This window comes from Gavia stellata, chromosome 20 (genome assembly GCF_030936135.1).
Source record: "Gavia stellata isolate bGavSte3 chromosome 20, bGavSte3.hap2, whole genome shotgun sequence".
In the NCBI taxonomy this organism is placed as follows: domain Eukaryota; kingdom Metazoa; phylum Chordata; class Aves; order Gaviiformes; family Gaviidae; genus Gavia; species Gavia stellata.
The window spans coordinates 3,390,666-3,408,058 of record NC_082613.1 but is presented as its reverse complement, the minus strand read 5'-3'; the positions used below and the strand labels follow the sequence as shown (position 1 = coordinate 3,408,058).

General features: G+C 37.4%; 1 protein-coding gene across 1 annotated transcript in view; it reads right to left on the bottom strand.

The window, feature by feature from the left end:
* The window catches only part of DIDO1 (death inducer-obliterator 1), a 41,285-nt gene extending 36,692 nt beyond the window's left edge, over window positions 1-4,593 (bottom strand). The window contains exons 1-3 of the mRNA XM_009810277.2: window positions 4,469-4,593; window positions 1,496-1,606; window positions 249-1,158 (exon numbers count right to left, since the gene is read on the bottom strand). Of these exons, the coding sequence (XP_009808579.2) occupies window positions 249-1,158; window positions 1,496-1,606; window positions 4,469-4,565 (1,118 nt within the window). The 5' untranslated portion in view covers window positions 4,566-4,593. The remainder of the gene's footprint in view (window positions 1-248; window positions 1,159-1,495; window positions 1,607-4,468) is intronic.
* Window positions 4,594-17,393: the final 12,800 nt, after the last annotated feature.

Sequence of the window (17,393 nt, the reverse complement as noted above, 5' to 3'; positions counted from 1 at the left end):
GTATTTCAAGCATCAGATCTTAAATACCCCACTAAAGTACCAGTATGCTGTTCTGCCTCACTGTTCATTTCTGTATTCGTTTATCCCCTCTTTTAAATATTTGTTATAAACTTCCCCCCAAACTTCAAACAAACCCAACAGTTCTTTTACATATACTCAAAGAGTAGGCATTAACATTTGGTTTAATTTTTCATCACAGAAAAATTCCAACTACTGGCACTGCATTTTTAGTTGAAACCTTTGCCTACCTGTTGTTATGAGGCTGACGACAAATACAATACAGTGCGTTTGGGTCATAAATCTCAGACTCAGGTTTGCTTTTGGGCAGTTCTTCGGGTTCTTCATCTGTGATCCCTTTTGCACCAAGGGCAGGCTTTACCTCCTTCTGAACCTGAGGATCGTCAGTGTCTTCCTCAGACACAACCACTTGACTTGCAATCTCAGTGCTGTCTGCAGTCTCAGGCTCTTGTTTGACAGGCAACTCAGACTCAACTTGTTTTTCAGACTGAAGATCACCTGTTTCTGTAGGATCTTGTTCTGCATTTCTTTTCCTCAGGCGGTTCTGTATATCCTTCAATGTCAGCTGCACAGGTTTCTGTTCAACGCGTTTCTTCCTTAGTCGATTCTGCAGTTCCTTTAGTGTTAACCCATCACTATCACTATCAGAAGTATCATCTTCCTCTTCCTCCTCCTCCTCCTCCTCTTCTTCTTCCTCTTTTGCGCATCTGCTTTTAGAGCCTTTCTGATCCTTACTACTCCTAGTGCCAATCCTCCGAGTTACAGGTTTTATATCTGGAGTGCTCTCAACACTATCTTCTGAAGCAGTTTCAGCATCTGTAGCTGGACAGGATGCTGGTTCACTTGAATCTTCCAGAGCAGCAGGAACACTCCTCCTTCCTCTGCGCCTTACTGTTGTAAGAAATTCTTCCACTCTTTCCGTTCGCTTTGGTTGCCGTCCACTACGCCTGAGGTTTAAGCTTTGCTGCTGCTGTTGCGGCTGTTGTTCATTAGAGTCCAGATCAGCATCTCCTACACCTTCTCGCTTAGCAATCGTAGTCCTTCGAAACCCCCAGGTTTTCCTGAACTCTTTACTTGTAGGCTTGATAGTTTTTTGTTCCTCCTCATTGCTTTGCTCACCTTTCTCATCCAAAACTGATGCTAAAAACAAGGGAATAGTCATTAAACTGGTGGTGAAGGAATATGGTTTTTCTCACAAGTTTTTTTACAACATAGCACTAATTTCTTTATGATAATATATAGATCTCCACCTCATTTTATGACCCTGAAAACAGGTAAAATGCTTTCTTGTGAATGTAATACAACAGCAGTAGCAATTAAGTGCATCACTGAACACTGTACCAACATAATCCAGCTGTTACAAACTCTTCTGTTATTTAAAAATATATGTATATATACATACATACACACACATACACATATACACAATGGACAAAGAAGCATACTTTCTGCTCAATTTAAAAGGAAGAAATCTTACCAGGAGAACTATTTTCCATGTTGTCAGTATTAGATACAGATTCTAATGGCACTGGCTGTGAACTTACAGCTTGTTCCATAGTATGGACACCACTCTCCCCACCCTGAAACGCTGAAGAGAAACATAAGGTTCAAAACCCAGATTCAAAAACATTCATAGCCTAAGTAACTATTAAATACTCTGATGTAATCTCATGTTGTTGTACAAATACTTAACTTGAATTTCAAGCCACTAATAGTCAATGAATATCAACAAGAAGTTGACTCAATTCCTTCAAAGACAAAGTACTAAGTTAAATAAATGGGGTTGGACACTATACTGACTATTTTATTAAACAGCCTTAGGATCTCTGATATTTCTGATATTTTCTGGTATTTCTCAAAAAAAATCCTTTCATGGTATGAACCTATTCCCTGGGGTTTGCTGTGGAAAAACCTATTGCAGTTCCACTCCTTACGTGGACACAGGAACCATGCATGCACCAGTGTGAAAGACCATGAAGCAGAGCAAGGAGTCATCCAAACAGACAGTACAGACACAGTTACTGGTTTAAAGGTGAGGATGGTATTTGACACCAATAACGTTTTCTGGTAGAAATGACTGCTGATTACCTGCAGCAGGATAAGAAACAAGGTAGAAACAACAGCCAGTTCAAAGAAATTCAAAGCTACAGCTGTTTAGATAATACAGGTTTAGTCAAGGAATAATAAGGTTTTGGATTTTAAACAAAATGTAAAATCAGAGAAACACTCTAGTCATCTTTGTTAAAATAAACTAGGTCTATATCTTGTCTGTTAAATAGTTTAGCTGCTATTTTTAAGTTGTTTCAGAAACACTGGTGAGTATTCAGGATAAAGCAACACACTTTCCCTTCATTATTTCTCTAACAAGGCTTATTGGATAGAATTTGTTATACAGAAAAGAACAAAATAAAAACCTTCTCAAACATCTCTCTGGAAAAAAAAAAAATCTGCATTGAATGGAAAAAAAAAAAATCTGCATTGAATGAAACTTGAGAAAGGCTGCTCCTTGACATGGTTACTTACAAAAAGGTTTTCAGCCTGTATGACAAAAAAAAAAAAGATTCAGCAAAGAACCCCCAACTATCACAGATGGAGCCATGGAGGGGAAAGGGGGGGAACTATCTGTGCTGACAACCAGGATCCCTTTTTTCTCAAAAGTCTTTTCCAGCAAACTAGTAGACTCTCTTATTTGGGAAGACAGAAGCATATGAGAGAAATAAATAGACGATCTGCACCTGCATTTTGAGTAATTCAGGAATAAACTGGTTGGAACAAGTATTAAAGTTAGTATTACATCATGGTGCAATGTTTTAAATGAGTTGTATGCCATGTAAATGCTCTCCTAAATGAATGCAGAAACTATGTTTTGCGGTCACTGCAATTACATTGCTCATGTGAAACTATAATATGCAGTAGTGAGTATACCTCAATGAACTGGGTAAACAGAAATAGTACTTCAAAAACAACAACAAGAAATACCCCCCTGTGCTGGTTTTGGCTGGGATAGAGTTAACTTTCTTCATAGCAGCTAGTATGGGGCTTTGTTTTGGATTTGTGCTGGAAACAGTGTTGATAAAGCAGGGATGTTTTAGTTACTGCTGAGCAGGGCTCACACAGAGTCAAGGCCTATTCTGCTCCTCACACCACCCCACCAGCGAGTGGGCTGGGGGTGCACGGGAAGTTGGGAGGGGACACAGCCGGGACAGTTGACCCCAACTGACCAAAGGGATAGTCCATACCATATGATGTCATGCTCAGCATATAAAGCTGGGGGAAGAAGAAGGAAAGGGGGGACATTCGGAGTAATGGCGTTTGCCTTCCCAAGCAACCTTTACGCGTGATGGAGCCCTGCTTTCCTGCAGGTAGCTGAACATCTGCCTGCCGACAGGAAGTGGTGAATAAATTCCTTGTTTTACTTTGCTTCTTTGCGTGGCTTTTGGTCTACGTATTAAACTGCCTTTATCTCAACCCACGAGTTTTCTTAATTCTACTCTTCCAATTCTCTCCCCCATCCCACCTGGGGGGAGTGAACAAGCGGCTGTGTGGTGCTTAGCTGCCGTCTAGGACTAAACCACGACACCCCCCAACTCTCCCCCAAGAATGTTTTTGGAGTAGTTAGATGCGTATTTCTGGCTCAAGAATTGCACAGGTAAGCCAAAAGGGAACATGAACAGAATTCCTAAATAACAGTACTTGCTGAAAGAATAAAAGATATTTCTAACTATTCTAACTATTTCTACTATAACTACAAGTTTTCAGAGGCATCCTTTAGTAAGCTGTTTCCAATCTTGCAGTGTACACTGGCGATAAATGCCTCCTTATTTCATATACTGCATCAGTTGCATTACTGTTCTGCCTTCTCAAACATGATCTCTCTATAGTGCAATTCCTCTGCTTTCTAGTATTATATTTAACAATGTTACAACAGAAACGTAACTGTCAATGCTATGGAAACATAAACATCCATGTACATATGTTAAAAAAATTAACACTGAAGTTGTAACTTAAAAGTCACTCTAGTGAGATACTCTAAATGTCACTGTAAAAGCAGCAGACTCCAGCACATCAATTTAAATAGTAACTGATTACTTTTAACATTACAGCCAGAATAGAAAATGAATTTTAACCCTGTAGTACGCAGGTAAAAAGCTGAAACTGCTTCAGTCCAATACGAAATTCCATTAAGTTCCCCTGTAAAATATATCACTAACTATATTTAAAAAAAAAAAACCAAAACAAAAACCCCACTAAAATTATATTCACACCAGAAAAAGGCTGCAATGGAAGTAAGGGCACAAGTCAAAACAGTTTAAGTTTACATCTTTGTTTACCTTGGAAGATGAAGAAATGTTAAAAGCTACAAGCAGAGGTAATCCAAATTCTGAGATTTAAATTCCAGATAAAATGTAAATAAATAAGAAGTCTCTTCAATGTCCTCTAGATGCTTTACCTGACACAGCATTAGAGGTTTGAACGGTTTCTCCCTGCGGAGCTGAATGAAAAGGAGAGCCAGAGGAGGGCAGCAAAGGATCAGAGTCATTGAGCATTATCCTTCCAGCACATGCTGAATTTCCTGATTCGGAAGTGCTGGACTGAGTCTCCAAGTTGTCAGCAGGACCAAATACTATCAATCCTCCTTCTCCTGCTGGCTCCTGGAAAAAAACAGAGAGACAAAATAAGGCATAAGTTATGAACTTATCTTACTATTGTTCACATAAATTTGGGATTGTTTTGCCTCTATTACATTATAAAGCAAATTCCATTATGTTGCCTTCTTGACAGTTTTCTACTTTCAGAAAGACACTGACATTGGAAGGAAAAGTCAAAGTAAAGCAATACCACCTCCACCACTTACCAACAGTTGAGACCTTTGAAATAAATGCAAAGTATGATTGTAGTCTCATCAATTCATTTAGATCCCATTAAGACTTCCAGAAGAGTAACAAACTGTAATCAACAAGTCTATTCCATTTATAGTATTTAAAAGCATTCGTAGAGTGAAATTTAAAAAGTGTACATTGTGCAATGAAAATGCAGAAATGCTTTTAAACGCCATCAGCATGCCCAAGGTAACAGTAGGGAAGATTTACCAGTTTGTACTAAATTTCATCACAAAAGACGTCTGCAGCTTTGAGGATTTAAATCCAAGTGGCTACTCACTGTTTTTGCAAGGTGGGATAATAAAAATTTATTGTTGAGCTTCAGAATTAAGAAATACTCCCTACCACTGTCCCTTTCATGAATAAGGTTTGCAATATGTAAAATTTCAGAAGCTTTATTTCAAGGACAAATTATATCAATAACAATGCATGTGCCCAAAAATTAACCCTTGGAAAACGTTTCAAAAAAATCACAAGGCATTCAGCTAAGGCATCTGAACAACTGTTTAGTCCAGGGGTCCCAATTCACATGCAGAATGGCAATCGAACATCAACACTGACTGCTTGCTTCTGAGCAAGTGAGCTTGAAAATCAGTAGGAAATGCCTGCATTTAACCCAAAATAGTCTACCAAACTACAAGAACACTGGAAAAGAATTTGGGAGGAAAAGGAGGACCACATGGACAAGATAGAAAAAGTCACTTTTGAACTGGCCTTAAAAATAAGTTAGTGAAGACAAAAGAACAATACTGGACACAGACTCTGCATGTCAGCATTCTGCAATTAAAGATGCAGGGGAACTGCCACAGTAGGTGTAGGAAATAACTAAAACATTAATAATTCTTTCAAAGGAGTAAAACTGATTGTTAACACTCCAGGTGGGGAGAGATACAAAATTAAGAACGGATTAGATAATTGTTCATAGACATGCCAATACACAGTCTGACTTTTCTTTTTAAAAAATGTTGTTTTCAAATCTCTCAAGCCCCCAACTCTCAAAGCATCTTTGCCGTTTAGAAACATTTTACTTCCTAAGCAATGATCACCGCTAGGTGTTCTCCAATGCTGTGTCACTGTCCCAAAAACAAGGAGAGGGGAAAAGACAAACCCCTCCCCAAATCTGATTTTCATCAGTAGATCACTTTATTATTTCAGGAACAATAAATCTCAAGATTTGCATGACTGTGGCAAGGCAGAATTAGGGAAAAAATATAAGTGTACAGCTAGATCCACATCAGTGTTTCCTTCCCCTGTACTTTCTCTATAGGGGATTACGTACATTATCTACATTCTTTCCCTCGGCCAACTATTCCCACTCCAAAAAGGAGGAAAAAAATAAACAAAAAAAAAGACCATAGAACAAACTAATTTTAAAGACCCTAGGGCTGTATCTCATGGCATTGAATACCTGCTCTAATATGTATTTTGCTCCATTGTCTGAATCAGTGATTACATCCAGGGAGTCAGTCACTGATGGCTGAAGACAGTCTGAGTTTAAAGTGCCTTCTTCCACGCTGTTGTTCTGTAATAACCTTTCAATCTCCCTGTTCAGAATCTCCAACTGATCACACATCACGCAATTTTAAGTGATATGCCTAAAGGAAGAGGGAAAGTCAGCTAATCACTTCTTGTTCAACTCTAATATTAAACTATGAAACAAACTATGCCTCTAGACCATGCAAAAAGTGCATCCTATTTGAATAATTTATGCAGTAACATACTAAAGAAAGAATTGTCTAAAGGATTGTCTTCACAGTGCACAATTATGTATCAGTGCATTCAAGGCCCTGTGTGCAACATGCTCTTTACAATTACGTTTGAGCCACAGAGCCGGTATCGCTAAAGCATTCCAAAAACGGAATCAGCATCCTCTCTTCTTAAGAGACATTCCGGCTCGTTGAATGTAACGCATTTTACAATGTTAGCCATACCCCACCCAGTGGCAAGGCTGCACAGTGCACAGTCTACAACTCTGATTTAACATGAAATAGCATTTTTAACACAAATAATAATTGAAAACTATGAGATTCTATGCAAGAATCATGCTTCTTTTTGCATTAGCAGATGCCACCTCATTATTATTATTACCTGTATTATTACCTCTTTTACCTACAGGAAAAAACTTTAACAGAACTGCAATTTTAAAATTATTTCAAATTTGAGAGGTGTAAAAATTCAGTACACTTAAAACACTAAAATTGCAGACCCCTTACATTTGCTATAAAATGCTTGGTTTATTATTATTATTAAGTATCTCCATTTTTTCCTCTCCCCGTTTGGTTCAAATTATTTTTCATGAAAAAGAGAGTACGTTTCAAACTTATTTTACATGAATCTGCTCTTGCAGAACTGCATCTTAATACAGGTTAAAATCAAATGCCTAAAAGAAGCTGAAAAATCAAAGATTATCAAAACATAAAAGCACAAAGCCTTAATTCACAATTACACTTTTAAACAAGCCTGCTGGCACTTCTAAGCAAATGTTCTACTAACTGCCTGCAAAAATATTTACTACAACATAAGGCAACTTTGGAAGTCTTCAAATTATCTGTTTCTCTTCCCCATTCAGTATGATTTTTTGTTCATTTTGTTCTGTTTGTTCTCAAGTTAACTATTCAATTGCAGTGGAGACACTGACAGAAATCTAAGCTGAAGCAGCAAACTGGTTATCTTTTTTTAAAGGAACTGAACATCTGTGATCAACTTAATCTCATTCCTCCTAATACAGTACATTAATGACATTTCTGAAAGTGGAAGTTCTAGCTGGAAACTGAAAATTACTGTACTTCCCCTAATAGACAATTCCCATCAGCACCATCCTGCCTTTCTGCCACATCTCCTTTAGAAAGGATATTCCTTTAGAAAGGATATTATGTACCTTTGAAAAGTTTAAGGCAAGAGTATCTATAAATGATGGGACAGAAAGGCAAAATAATGCTAATAATAAACATATATACTGTTGCTTATTCAAAAAGTCCTCTAGTTTTGCTTAGGTTAACAACTTCTGTGATAAGCAATCTCCACTGTGAAAGTGTGTAAATTTTAAGAGTGAGTATAAATAAAGTTAGAAAAACAAATCAAGAGTTTCTTAAAGGAAAAATCTTCCCCTTCACAGATGAAGTAAGCTTTGCCAATATAAACCCTGGGCTGATTTAAATGGTTACACAACACACACAGCAGGTCCTCATTAAACAAAGGATTCACAGTGCTTATTAAATCCATGTTTATGGACTAGGAAGAACAAAGTACAATTCTAACACTACGTGGGCTGCTACTGTCCTGCTCCCTTCTCCCATGCTCAGTTACATGGTCTATGCCACATCCACCCACATACCTGTGCCAAAGAAATAGTCACCCAACTCCTTAGTAAACACTGAGCTTATGAATCCAGCAGAAAATGAACCCGCCAAAGAGTGATCCAAAAGGATTAAGAAAAACGAACACCAGAACCAGTGTAAAGATGTGCAAGAACAGGGATGGAGAACAAGATCCCCTTAAGCAGGCTAAGCTGGTGTAGCACCTTGCTGCTATCTCATTCAACATGTGCCACAACATCATCCATGCTGCAAGCGCTCATCAGATCTCAGCCAGCAGGACTTCATTAACTGTCCCTAAGTCAAGACTGTTTTAAGCTTGCAAACTGTAATAACGTGAGCATTCCAGTGAAACAGAACAGTCACTTATCTAGAAGTGGAGCATAAAGCTGATGCATAATATCTTGAGAAAGGATATTCAGCCAAGAAAACATTTATTCAGGCTTTTCCTCACCCATTAGTTGGCAGGTAAAACATTCCAGTTTCCCCAAAACGAGTTAGGCACTTGAATTCATCCTGGACCTAAATTCCAGAAGCAATCAAAGCACAAAAGTATCCTACCCTAGAAATATCACAAAACTGTCACAAGCTTTTAATTTCAATTTGGTCAATTATTATCAAGCAGCGACAAACCCAGAAATATAGGGCTGCCCACTCTCTAAGACTACAGAAGCCATCACTCACATTCAGCATCCCTGGGGATTCTCTGACTACTGCAAACCCATGTGTTTTTCAGTACAAACGGCTTGAAGAAATTCCAGAGCAGCCAATCTGACAAGAGAGAGAAGATACATTCCCAAATTCCAAACCCTGTTACTGCAATACCACTTGTTCACAAACACGCAATACACATTAAAAATCCATCCTCCAACATGCCTTTATTAATCAATAAAAAAAAAGGGAAAGCTTGTAATCTCACTCCACTTTTCTGTAATTGTATTATCCCTCTCACATTCAGACAAAACCTCAAGAAAAGACTTCACTCTAAAAAAGGATCTTGAAAGACATCTTAGTAATAAAACCTTTAACATGAACTAAATACAACCAAAAGAAATAACTTAATTGCTCCTTTATCTGAGGACTTGTGTAGGAAAAAAAAAAAAATCTATGTCAGAGATCAGGGTAAATTCCTCAGTTTCAGATTTCTAGCTATTTTATTTAGTTTTTTGAGGAATCTGTATGAAAGACTAGTGATCTTTATCCTCTCATTAATGTTAATCCTCATTGTCAACAGCTGGATGACAAAATATGCTGCACCTTATTTCATGTTTCTGGATGTCAGCACTCTTCAATACTCAGCCAATTTGCTGTAATCTGCACAAATTCTGTTATCTCATTATTTAGAGGTTATACAAGCACCCTGCATGAATACTTTAGTCCAAGTCATTAATATCTGGCACCCATTAGTTCTCCAATTCCCTACTCACCCTAAGAAGTCTACAGAAGGATGGTCTGATTTTGAAAGATCTCACACATACTCACCCCGACACAAGCATTCAAGAAAGCAAGGTTCACCTCATATTTAAGACTTGTGATAGACCCTAGTATCTGCAATTGTTTCAGTGTGACCTGTTACCCAACATAGATTTACTTTGACTGTGACACAGAAACAAAGGTACTTTTTTTTTTTTTTTTAAAGTCTTCATATTGAAGTTCCAGTTAATGTTTTTGATACATTATGGAAATTCAATGGCCAGGGCCAAGGACAGGTCAGAAATCTCAAACCACCACAACGGCCAATATGAGGTTCAGCAACTTTCTGAAAACTAGGGTTAGTGAGAAGACAAAAGACTGTTTGCACCTGCAAAGAAATTCAAAGCAAAGAGTCTTATACCTTCTAGCTTTTAAAAGCAGGTGTCATTCATCAGTGACCAGTTTCACCTCCACATCCTGACACAAATCCAGTCTATGCCAGTATTTAAGATACTAGCTTCAGTTAGAATGACTTGTAACTGGCCTTTAGTTACGTATTTCTATGAGTTTCTTCAAAATCAAAAAGGCTTGACATGCAAGGTATTTGGTCAGAACCAAAATATCCAGTATAGGTTTCTTAAATATCAAAAAAACTGCAGGATGTTATGAACAGGACAGAAAGCATCCTTTCCAGAATGATGTAGCAGTGATTCCAATCACAACTGACACTCTTTGCTCATTTTATTTCCTATAAAGGAGGCAGTGGGCTTGGCCTATGCTTCCTTTAAGTGTTAAAAAAATCCTAATCAGCAAATATATTAGTATCACGTGAGAAAAAAAATATTGTCTGAGAACTCATATAAGGACATAATTTCTGATGCAAATAAAAGAAATGTTGGTATGGCTTAGTTGATGCTGCTCCCACTCAGAAGACTGATCCCATTGAAAATTACTTTGAATCCCTGTTTGTCAACCTGCACTCTTTCTACTAAGCAGCAGCAAAATTAAGCCCTTGCATCAACAAGCATTACAAAAGCAGCCCAAAGGAAGTCAGTAGGGCAAAACCTACTTCGTACATAAATGAGCAGTTCCATTCAGACCAGGGACAAAAGGTACAATCCACTGACCCCTAAGAACAGCTCAAAACAGGTTCTGCACTAGCACTGGAAAAACCCATGTACACACAGGGCTGTAGTGCGGCTCCCTCCATCTGCTCGTCCAAAGATGCAAGAGCAGACTACTTACATGACAAGCAACAGAAAATCAGATGATGAAACTTAAATGTTCCACCAGTCCTGTGAGGAGAATCCGCTTGGTCCAAGCCTATCTTAAGGCTGGCAGAGAGAATTCCTGACATTTGTAGGTGCACATCACCATGCACAGACCTGATAGAATAGTCATATCCATGCAAAAAATGCTCTGATGGTACAGTGCTCCAGTTTTTCCCACAACTAGTATATGATCCTTTATTTTCATGTAAAACGTATCCACTGCTTACTGATTTAGGTATCTTCCTTCAGAAAGGAGGAAAACGCCTTTCAAAAATATGTGAAATGGGAATGTTGTGACAAAAGGGAAGCAATGAGAGTTGAAGAGTGAGAGATGCAGCAGTCGTAAGGTTCAAGTCTAGATATGGGGAGATGTAAGAAAATTGTTGTGACCCTGAACTCCTCCCCTGCACCTCAAGTAATTTACTATCTCACTACTTGACTGCTATAGACAAGATGCAGTTCAAGGTCAAAAGTCCAGACATCCCTGGTGAATACAAAGATTTTATGCCAGAAGAAGTTTACATTTGAAAGATCATGTTAAAAATAAAATTTGCATAAAAACTGCAGTATGTCAATGCTTATAGTTAGACCTAGAAGAATAAAAACAAAGAGAAATAATGCTACTAAAACTGTAACACTTATCTGTAAATGCTTTGCTGGCTATCATTAAACACACTAAATTAATTTCAAGATTATAAACAAACCTCCCACCTCATGTACCCACAATACTAACAACTTCAAAGTGGCAGTTAATTCCCTCCTATTCTAGAATCAATACATTATTCCATTTAAAAAATTAACACATTAACAAGCTTTTAAATTTGCGCAACGTAGATTCAGTAATACATTATTCAGTAATACATTATTCAGTAATACAGCCATGTTCCTCAGAAATACCCCATCCCAATTTAAGAAATGCATACTCTTCTAAATACTGCATGAAGCAGTAATAATTTTAGGCAAGTATGAACAGTGCTATATAGCCAAATTAGGACAAAGTATCACCATTATCTAGTTTTAAGGTAGCTTTTAGTATTAGAACAGTATTTCAACCCCAGATGCACATAACACAACAGGATACTAACTCATCAGGGATGGCACCACTGACATTTACAGTACAGTCTCGCATCACGCCCTTCACTCAGACCTGCTGCTGCTTCCCTCACTTCCCCATCTCCCTTTACAAAGACAGGTTCTAGTACTTCTAAAGCCTCATTTTTCAGTATTGGGTAGTACCCCATCTAAGTTCCTACCAAAAGTAATGGAAAAGAACTGACTTGACTAGCATGGGAGATCAGGCTGCCCAAGGATAGAAACGGTTGCACCAGAGGACAGAGAATCTGCACCCTTTGAAGATAGTGGAAAGAAAGCGTTTTGTTGGTACCCACACCACAGCAGTCTCCAATGTGAGGGAAAAGCTCCCCAGGGACACTTTAGCACACCAATGTCATCAGATCTCCCAGGGGAAAAGAAAAAAAAAAAAAATTAATTCAGAGGCTTCTGCACCTCTGTTGAGAATGCCTTCCTCAATCTCACTGACATTTTATCAAGAAATCTTTGAAGGTACTGTAAGACCTTGTGGTGTCATGATGTAGTATCACGAATAATCCAGCAGTGTCTGTCACTACCACCTTTCTACCATCAGACACCCCTGGAAACTCAGATAGACCATTTCAATGAAGTTTTGTGGTATGCAGACTTTCTAATTTTGAATGCAGCTTTTTTTTTTGTTTCGTGTTGAAAAATTATTTAAAATGTCCATGGTATGGTGCAAAACACTTGTCCTTTCTTGGTACAGGAGAGCCCATTAAGTGCACATTTACATAATACCAAGTACTACCAATATGCAGTGCTCATGCCAATCACCTAATGAGATTTAAAATGCAAATATTAACTACTTTTTTTTAATTTCCAAAGATGCAGAAACAAGAGTTCCATTTTCTTCGAGATTTTTCCCTCATGAAAAATGAGACTCAAGACATTTATAAATTTCACAAGATCACTTCTTTCCACTTGAGAAAGGTATTGAAGAAATATTCTACATTGACAATAAACTTTATAGCTGACCAATTTGACAGCTTACTTTTTAAAATAACTAAGCAAATGTATTCATTCCAAAAAGTAAAAGAAATAGCCTCCCTTAAAAACAATAAATACATTCACTTGGTCTCTGTGCTTGTAATAATAAAGAAACGAACCTTTCCAAATTAAAATGTCTATTTAGTCACCCATTATTATAAACCCTCTCAACTGTATGTCTGAAACTAATATATGCACCATCACCCTTTCCATGATTTCTGTCAGGCTACTCACTTACCTTATGGAAGCCTCATAAGAAGGCTACTGCCTCACATGATGGAAAACTGCGCACACACAGGACAGCGATCCTGCACGTTTGCAGTGAATGTGGGACCTCCTGGAAGTGTTGAATTTAATGTGTGTGCATAGATCACACCACCACACACACAGAGCAGACTAGTGCACAGTAGCAGTTAGACAGAAAAGACACTGAGCAACTTCACAGTATGACATAACTACTCCAAGCAAAACCACATAAAGTAGCTCCCTGGTTTATGCAAAACAAAATATACACACACACTGAAGTTTATTTTGATGTCTTTCAGACTAGAAAATCATCTCCCCAAGCAAAACATTTAGGAAAAAATCTTATTTCAGATTGCATCATACAGGATCAGAACAGTCAGAGAAAAAGGAAAGAAGGGATAGACCACTCAGTAGGTAGTGCAGCAGAATGAGAATAGCACCAAGTATTACAAGCATGTTTTATTCTGGGTAAGTAGCAAAAAGTGCTTCTTTGAACCAGAGTGAAGTTCCCACAGCTAAATATCAATTTCTCATAGAAACATTCAAGGCACTTTAGCAGCAGGCCTACCAGAAATCTGGCAAACACGAAAATTTTATTTAATAACAAACAAGACTATGATCGTATCTACACTACAGATACTCACTGTCACAATTGCACAGGTCAGGTACATTAAGGGGTACAATCCCTAATCAACAGAGCCGTGCCAGCATAAGTGCCTCATACTGGTGCAATTACACCTGCAAAACTGTACTTTTACCTGTATGAGTCGTTCTGTTTGCAGGGTGGGGTAGCACATGTGAACCATCCTGGTGCAGCAGTTTTATCAGTGTGGCTGCACACATAGTAAGAACGCTCTGTCAACACACTAGTACAGGCCCTTGCAAGTAGGGAGGCAGTTTATCTCAGGAGGAAGCAAGACTTTGAAAGTTCACTCAAATTCCTTGAATGAAAAAAGCTACGTTAGCAAAAAATTCTAAGATACTGGTGTAGATGTCAGAGCTTCTGCCAGCACAGCTCTGTCTGTTAGTAGCTGGGGAAAGAACTGTAACTGACCACTGTACTGACGGAACTTTAGTAAAGGTCAAACCTTAACATAAGGCACTTACACTATGCACATCCTCCAAACTGTAGGCCCGTAATTTTGTCTGATAAACAAAATTCATATTCAGTTTAATGTTTTCTGCATTTGAGGAAACATTAAGTAACTTTAAGAGGAAAAAAAAGTATTATGTACGTGGCATTGGTATTTTCTAGTCCAGAGCTTCATTGGTGCTTAAAAGATCAGGCAGATACACTCTACTGGCTTACTAACAGACTGACATTTGGCTTTTTTACTACTCTTGTAATACTTTCTGAAGCCTTTATTCACATTATTCTGAGTAAGCTTATCCTGTATCTACCCTAACAATGAAAATCTACCCAAAGACAACAAAATACAAATTAATTTTTTGGTCAGGTTTACTTCTGCTCTCATGGTCTGAACAGTATGAGCAAAAATGAGATAGCAAATATATCTTGCTCATTAAGAAAAGTTGTAGGCAGAATCACAAGCAGTGTAGATAGCTCTGCTTTTTTCTTTTTCCCTTTTATACAGAGTAAGAAAAAAAAAGGCAGCTTTCTGTGGTCAAAAGCTTAGATTAAAAAACCAAACATAACCATCTCTGTACAAGAAACCTTCTAAAGGTCCCAGTACATGCCAATTTTACAAGCCATGGTCCTAAGTTTAGGCAACAGAAATACCAAGTACAAACTTTGTTATTTGGTATTACTCAATATACAGTATCTTTACCATTCCTTTTCCATTACCTTGAATGAAAATATTTTACAAATACATACTACTTATTTGCCTACTGTTCAATTTCTGCTACTGAACTTGACCTCTTCAGCAGCACTGAAGATGCATTGTTTTCTGTGCAGTTGCTGAAAATGTGCTTTGGAAAGGTGATTCACACAATCTGGCATTCCTTGGCTTAAGTACCAAAGAAATCAGTTCTCTGTCATGGCTGGGAGGAACACTGGGCTGTTAACTGAACAGCAACAGTTATTCGGGCTAAGTCTGAGAACCTTACAGTTTACCTCTTCAACATCCCACAGCTTGTTTATTTTTAAATACACAAAATTACAATTCTACAACTGTCAAATTTCAGCTTGAATATTTACACTACTTAAAATTGCCTCTTCTCAGACAGTTTTACACAAACTAGTAAAGCTGTACGGGCTTTTTGTCAAGTTGGCATTATTACAGTTACTAGATACACATCCCAAAATACTACATAGATAAAATGTTAGTTTTACATTATAATTAAACTATCTGTATCCTCTGGCATGTGTAGTTATTGTTTTCAGTAGAACTGTGTATACAGAAATGGACTCAAAACAACTGCAGGATTATAAATCCTGACCCTATCAGCACAGCTGTTGAAGAAAAAAAAAAAAAATCCTGTGTTTTTACACTTTTCCCCCCATCATTTCATTTGTAAAAAGTGAGCTAAAATGTAACATCTGAAACAAGTTATAATTTTCATTCTTATTCCATCAAAAAGGCTTCATTAAATGAAGTAAAACAAATTAATTTCTCCTTCAGAATTTAGTGAAACACAGTAATTACAGCATACTGATTATGTTATTTATTAAAAAGCAGTAAACACAGTTCAGTCCCCAATTTTGATTAGGGTTTACCGTGGGAACACACATAATGCACATTTAATCTTTGTGTCTTAGCTCCCTAACTGGAAATTCAAGATTTTTCTTAACCTTAAAGTCTATCAATGCTCTTAAGACTACCACCATTAATAACTGCGAAGTATTCACTTATTTCAGAAGCCGTATTAGGTAAAAAGTTAGTAGTAATACAACCCTTAAAGTGTTAAAGACAGTGGACTAAAGATTCCCCTAGTGAGGGGAGAGTCTTGACAGCACACAAAAAAAGCAACCAGTTCTTGCATTAATTAGATAAATCTTACTTATACTAAATCCTCTCCTTAAATCTTCTGCTGCTGTTCTACTAGTTGCAGCACTACAAGAGACACTAGGCAGAAAAAGTGCACCAGAGAATAAAACTAGTGCAGACAGACACCATGACTTCTGTCAACTAAAAAACATCTAATCTTACTCTTGCTGAGTACAGTCCCTTCTTTTTCTATTTTATCAGTTAAATTTTAAAAACTCTCAGCCTAACCCCTATAATCCTTGCCTTTCCTCTTGCCACTTAATATTTCTAGCTGAAGTTTGAGGCTGTACAGAACTAAAATCCCACTGTTCTAAGTTACAAGTATAAAGACAATTACTACCTTAAGCCAGAAACAAATAACATAATCTACTGCCAGAAAATCTTAGTAGAGATGCAGGATTAAGCAGAACAAACACTGCCTTTTGATGAGTCCACTAGACACTGAAAAATATTTATCCAATTTTATTTACTATTCTGGACTCATACAATTCTATTAGCATTGCTTTGGGGAGTTTCAGGGTTGTTTTTTTTTTTTTTAATCGAAAGACATCTCTTAGTTATATGAAAAGCACTCTCTGAAGCACTGTGTGAATTAATATATATTATTTTATATTTGAACAGTTTTTATGTCTATAAATGTTTCACAGTGTACACACATTTGCAGGAGAGCAAAATTGCATACCAATAGAAATCAACTAAAATATCCTTTAAAAAAACCCAAAACACAGAAACTTTGGAAAAAAACGTTATTTAAAAGCTAGTCTTGAAATCAACAATTATTCGATTTGCAAATCACTGGAGTCATGCGGTCTCAAAGTAGGCTGAAGGCTAACATGAGCCCTTATTCTTCCACCAAAGTGCATTAAAAAACCTTTATGTGCAATATGTTTCTGGAACCATCAAGGGAAAAAAATTTAAGGCCTAACTGAACAGCTATTTCGAGTGTACTTCTATATTTATTCCTATAGAAAGTTCCAAATGTCAAAGAATGGTAACAAGCAGCTGTTATACGTAGAAGTGGAGCAGAACCCAAAATATCTATTACAATTAACACAGTATATGTTACACTTGTACAGTAACTACACATTATCATTTTTCATTGAGCAGCAATTAAATTGCTCAAACAGCTAGTAAATTTTCTTTGTAGAAGTAGCAACAATACAATTGAAGCTAAACGAATTCAAATTACCACTTACAAGAAAACTGTGTAAACCAGAAAGA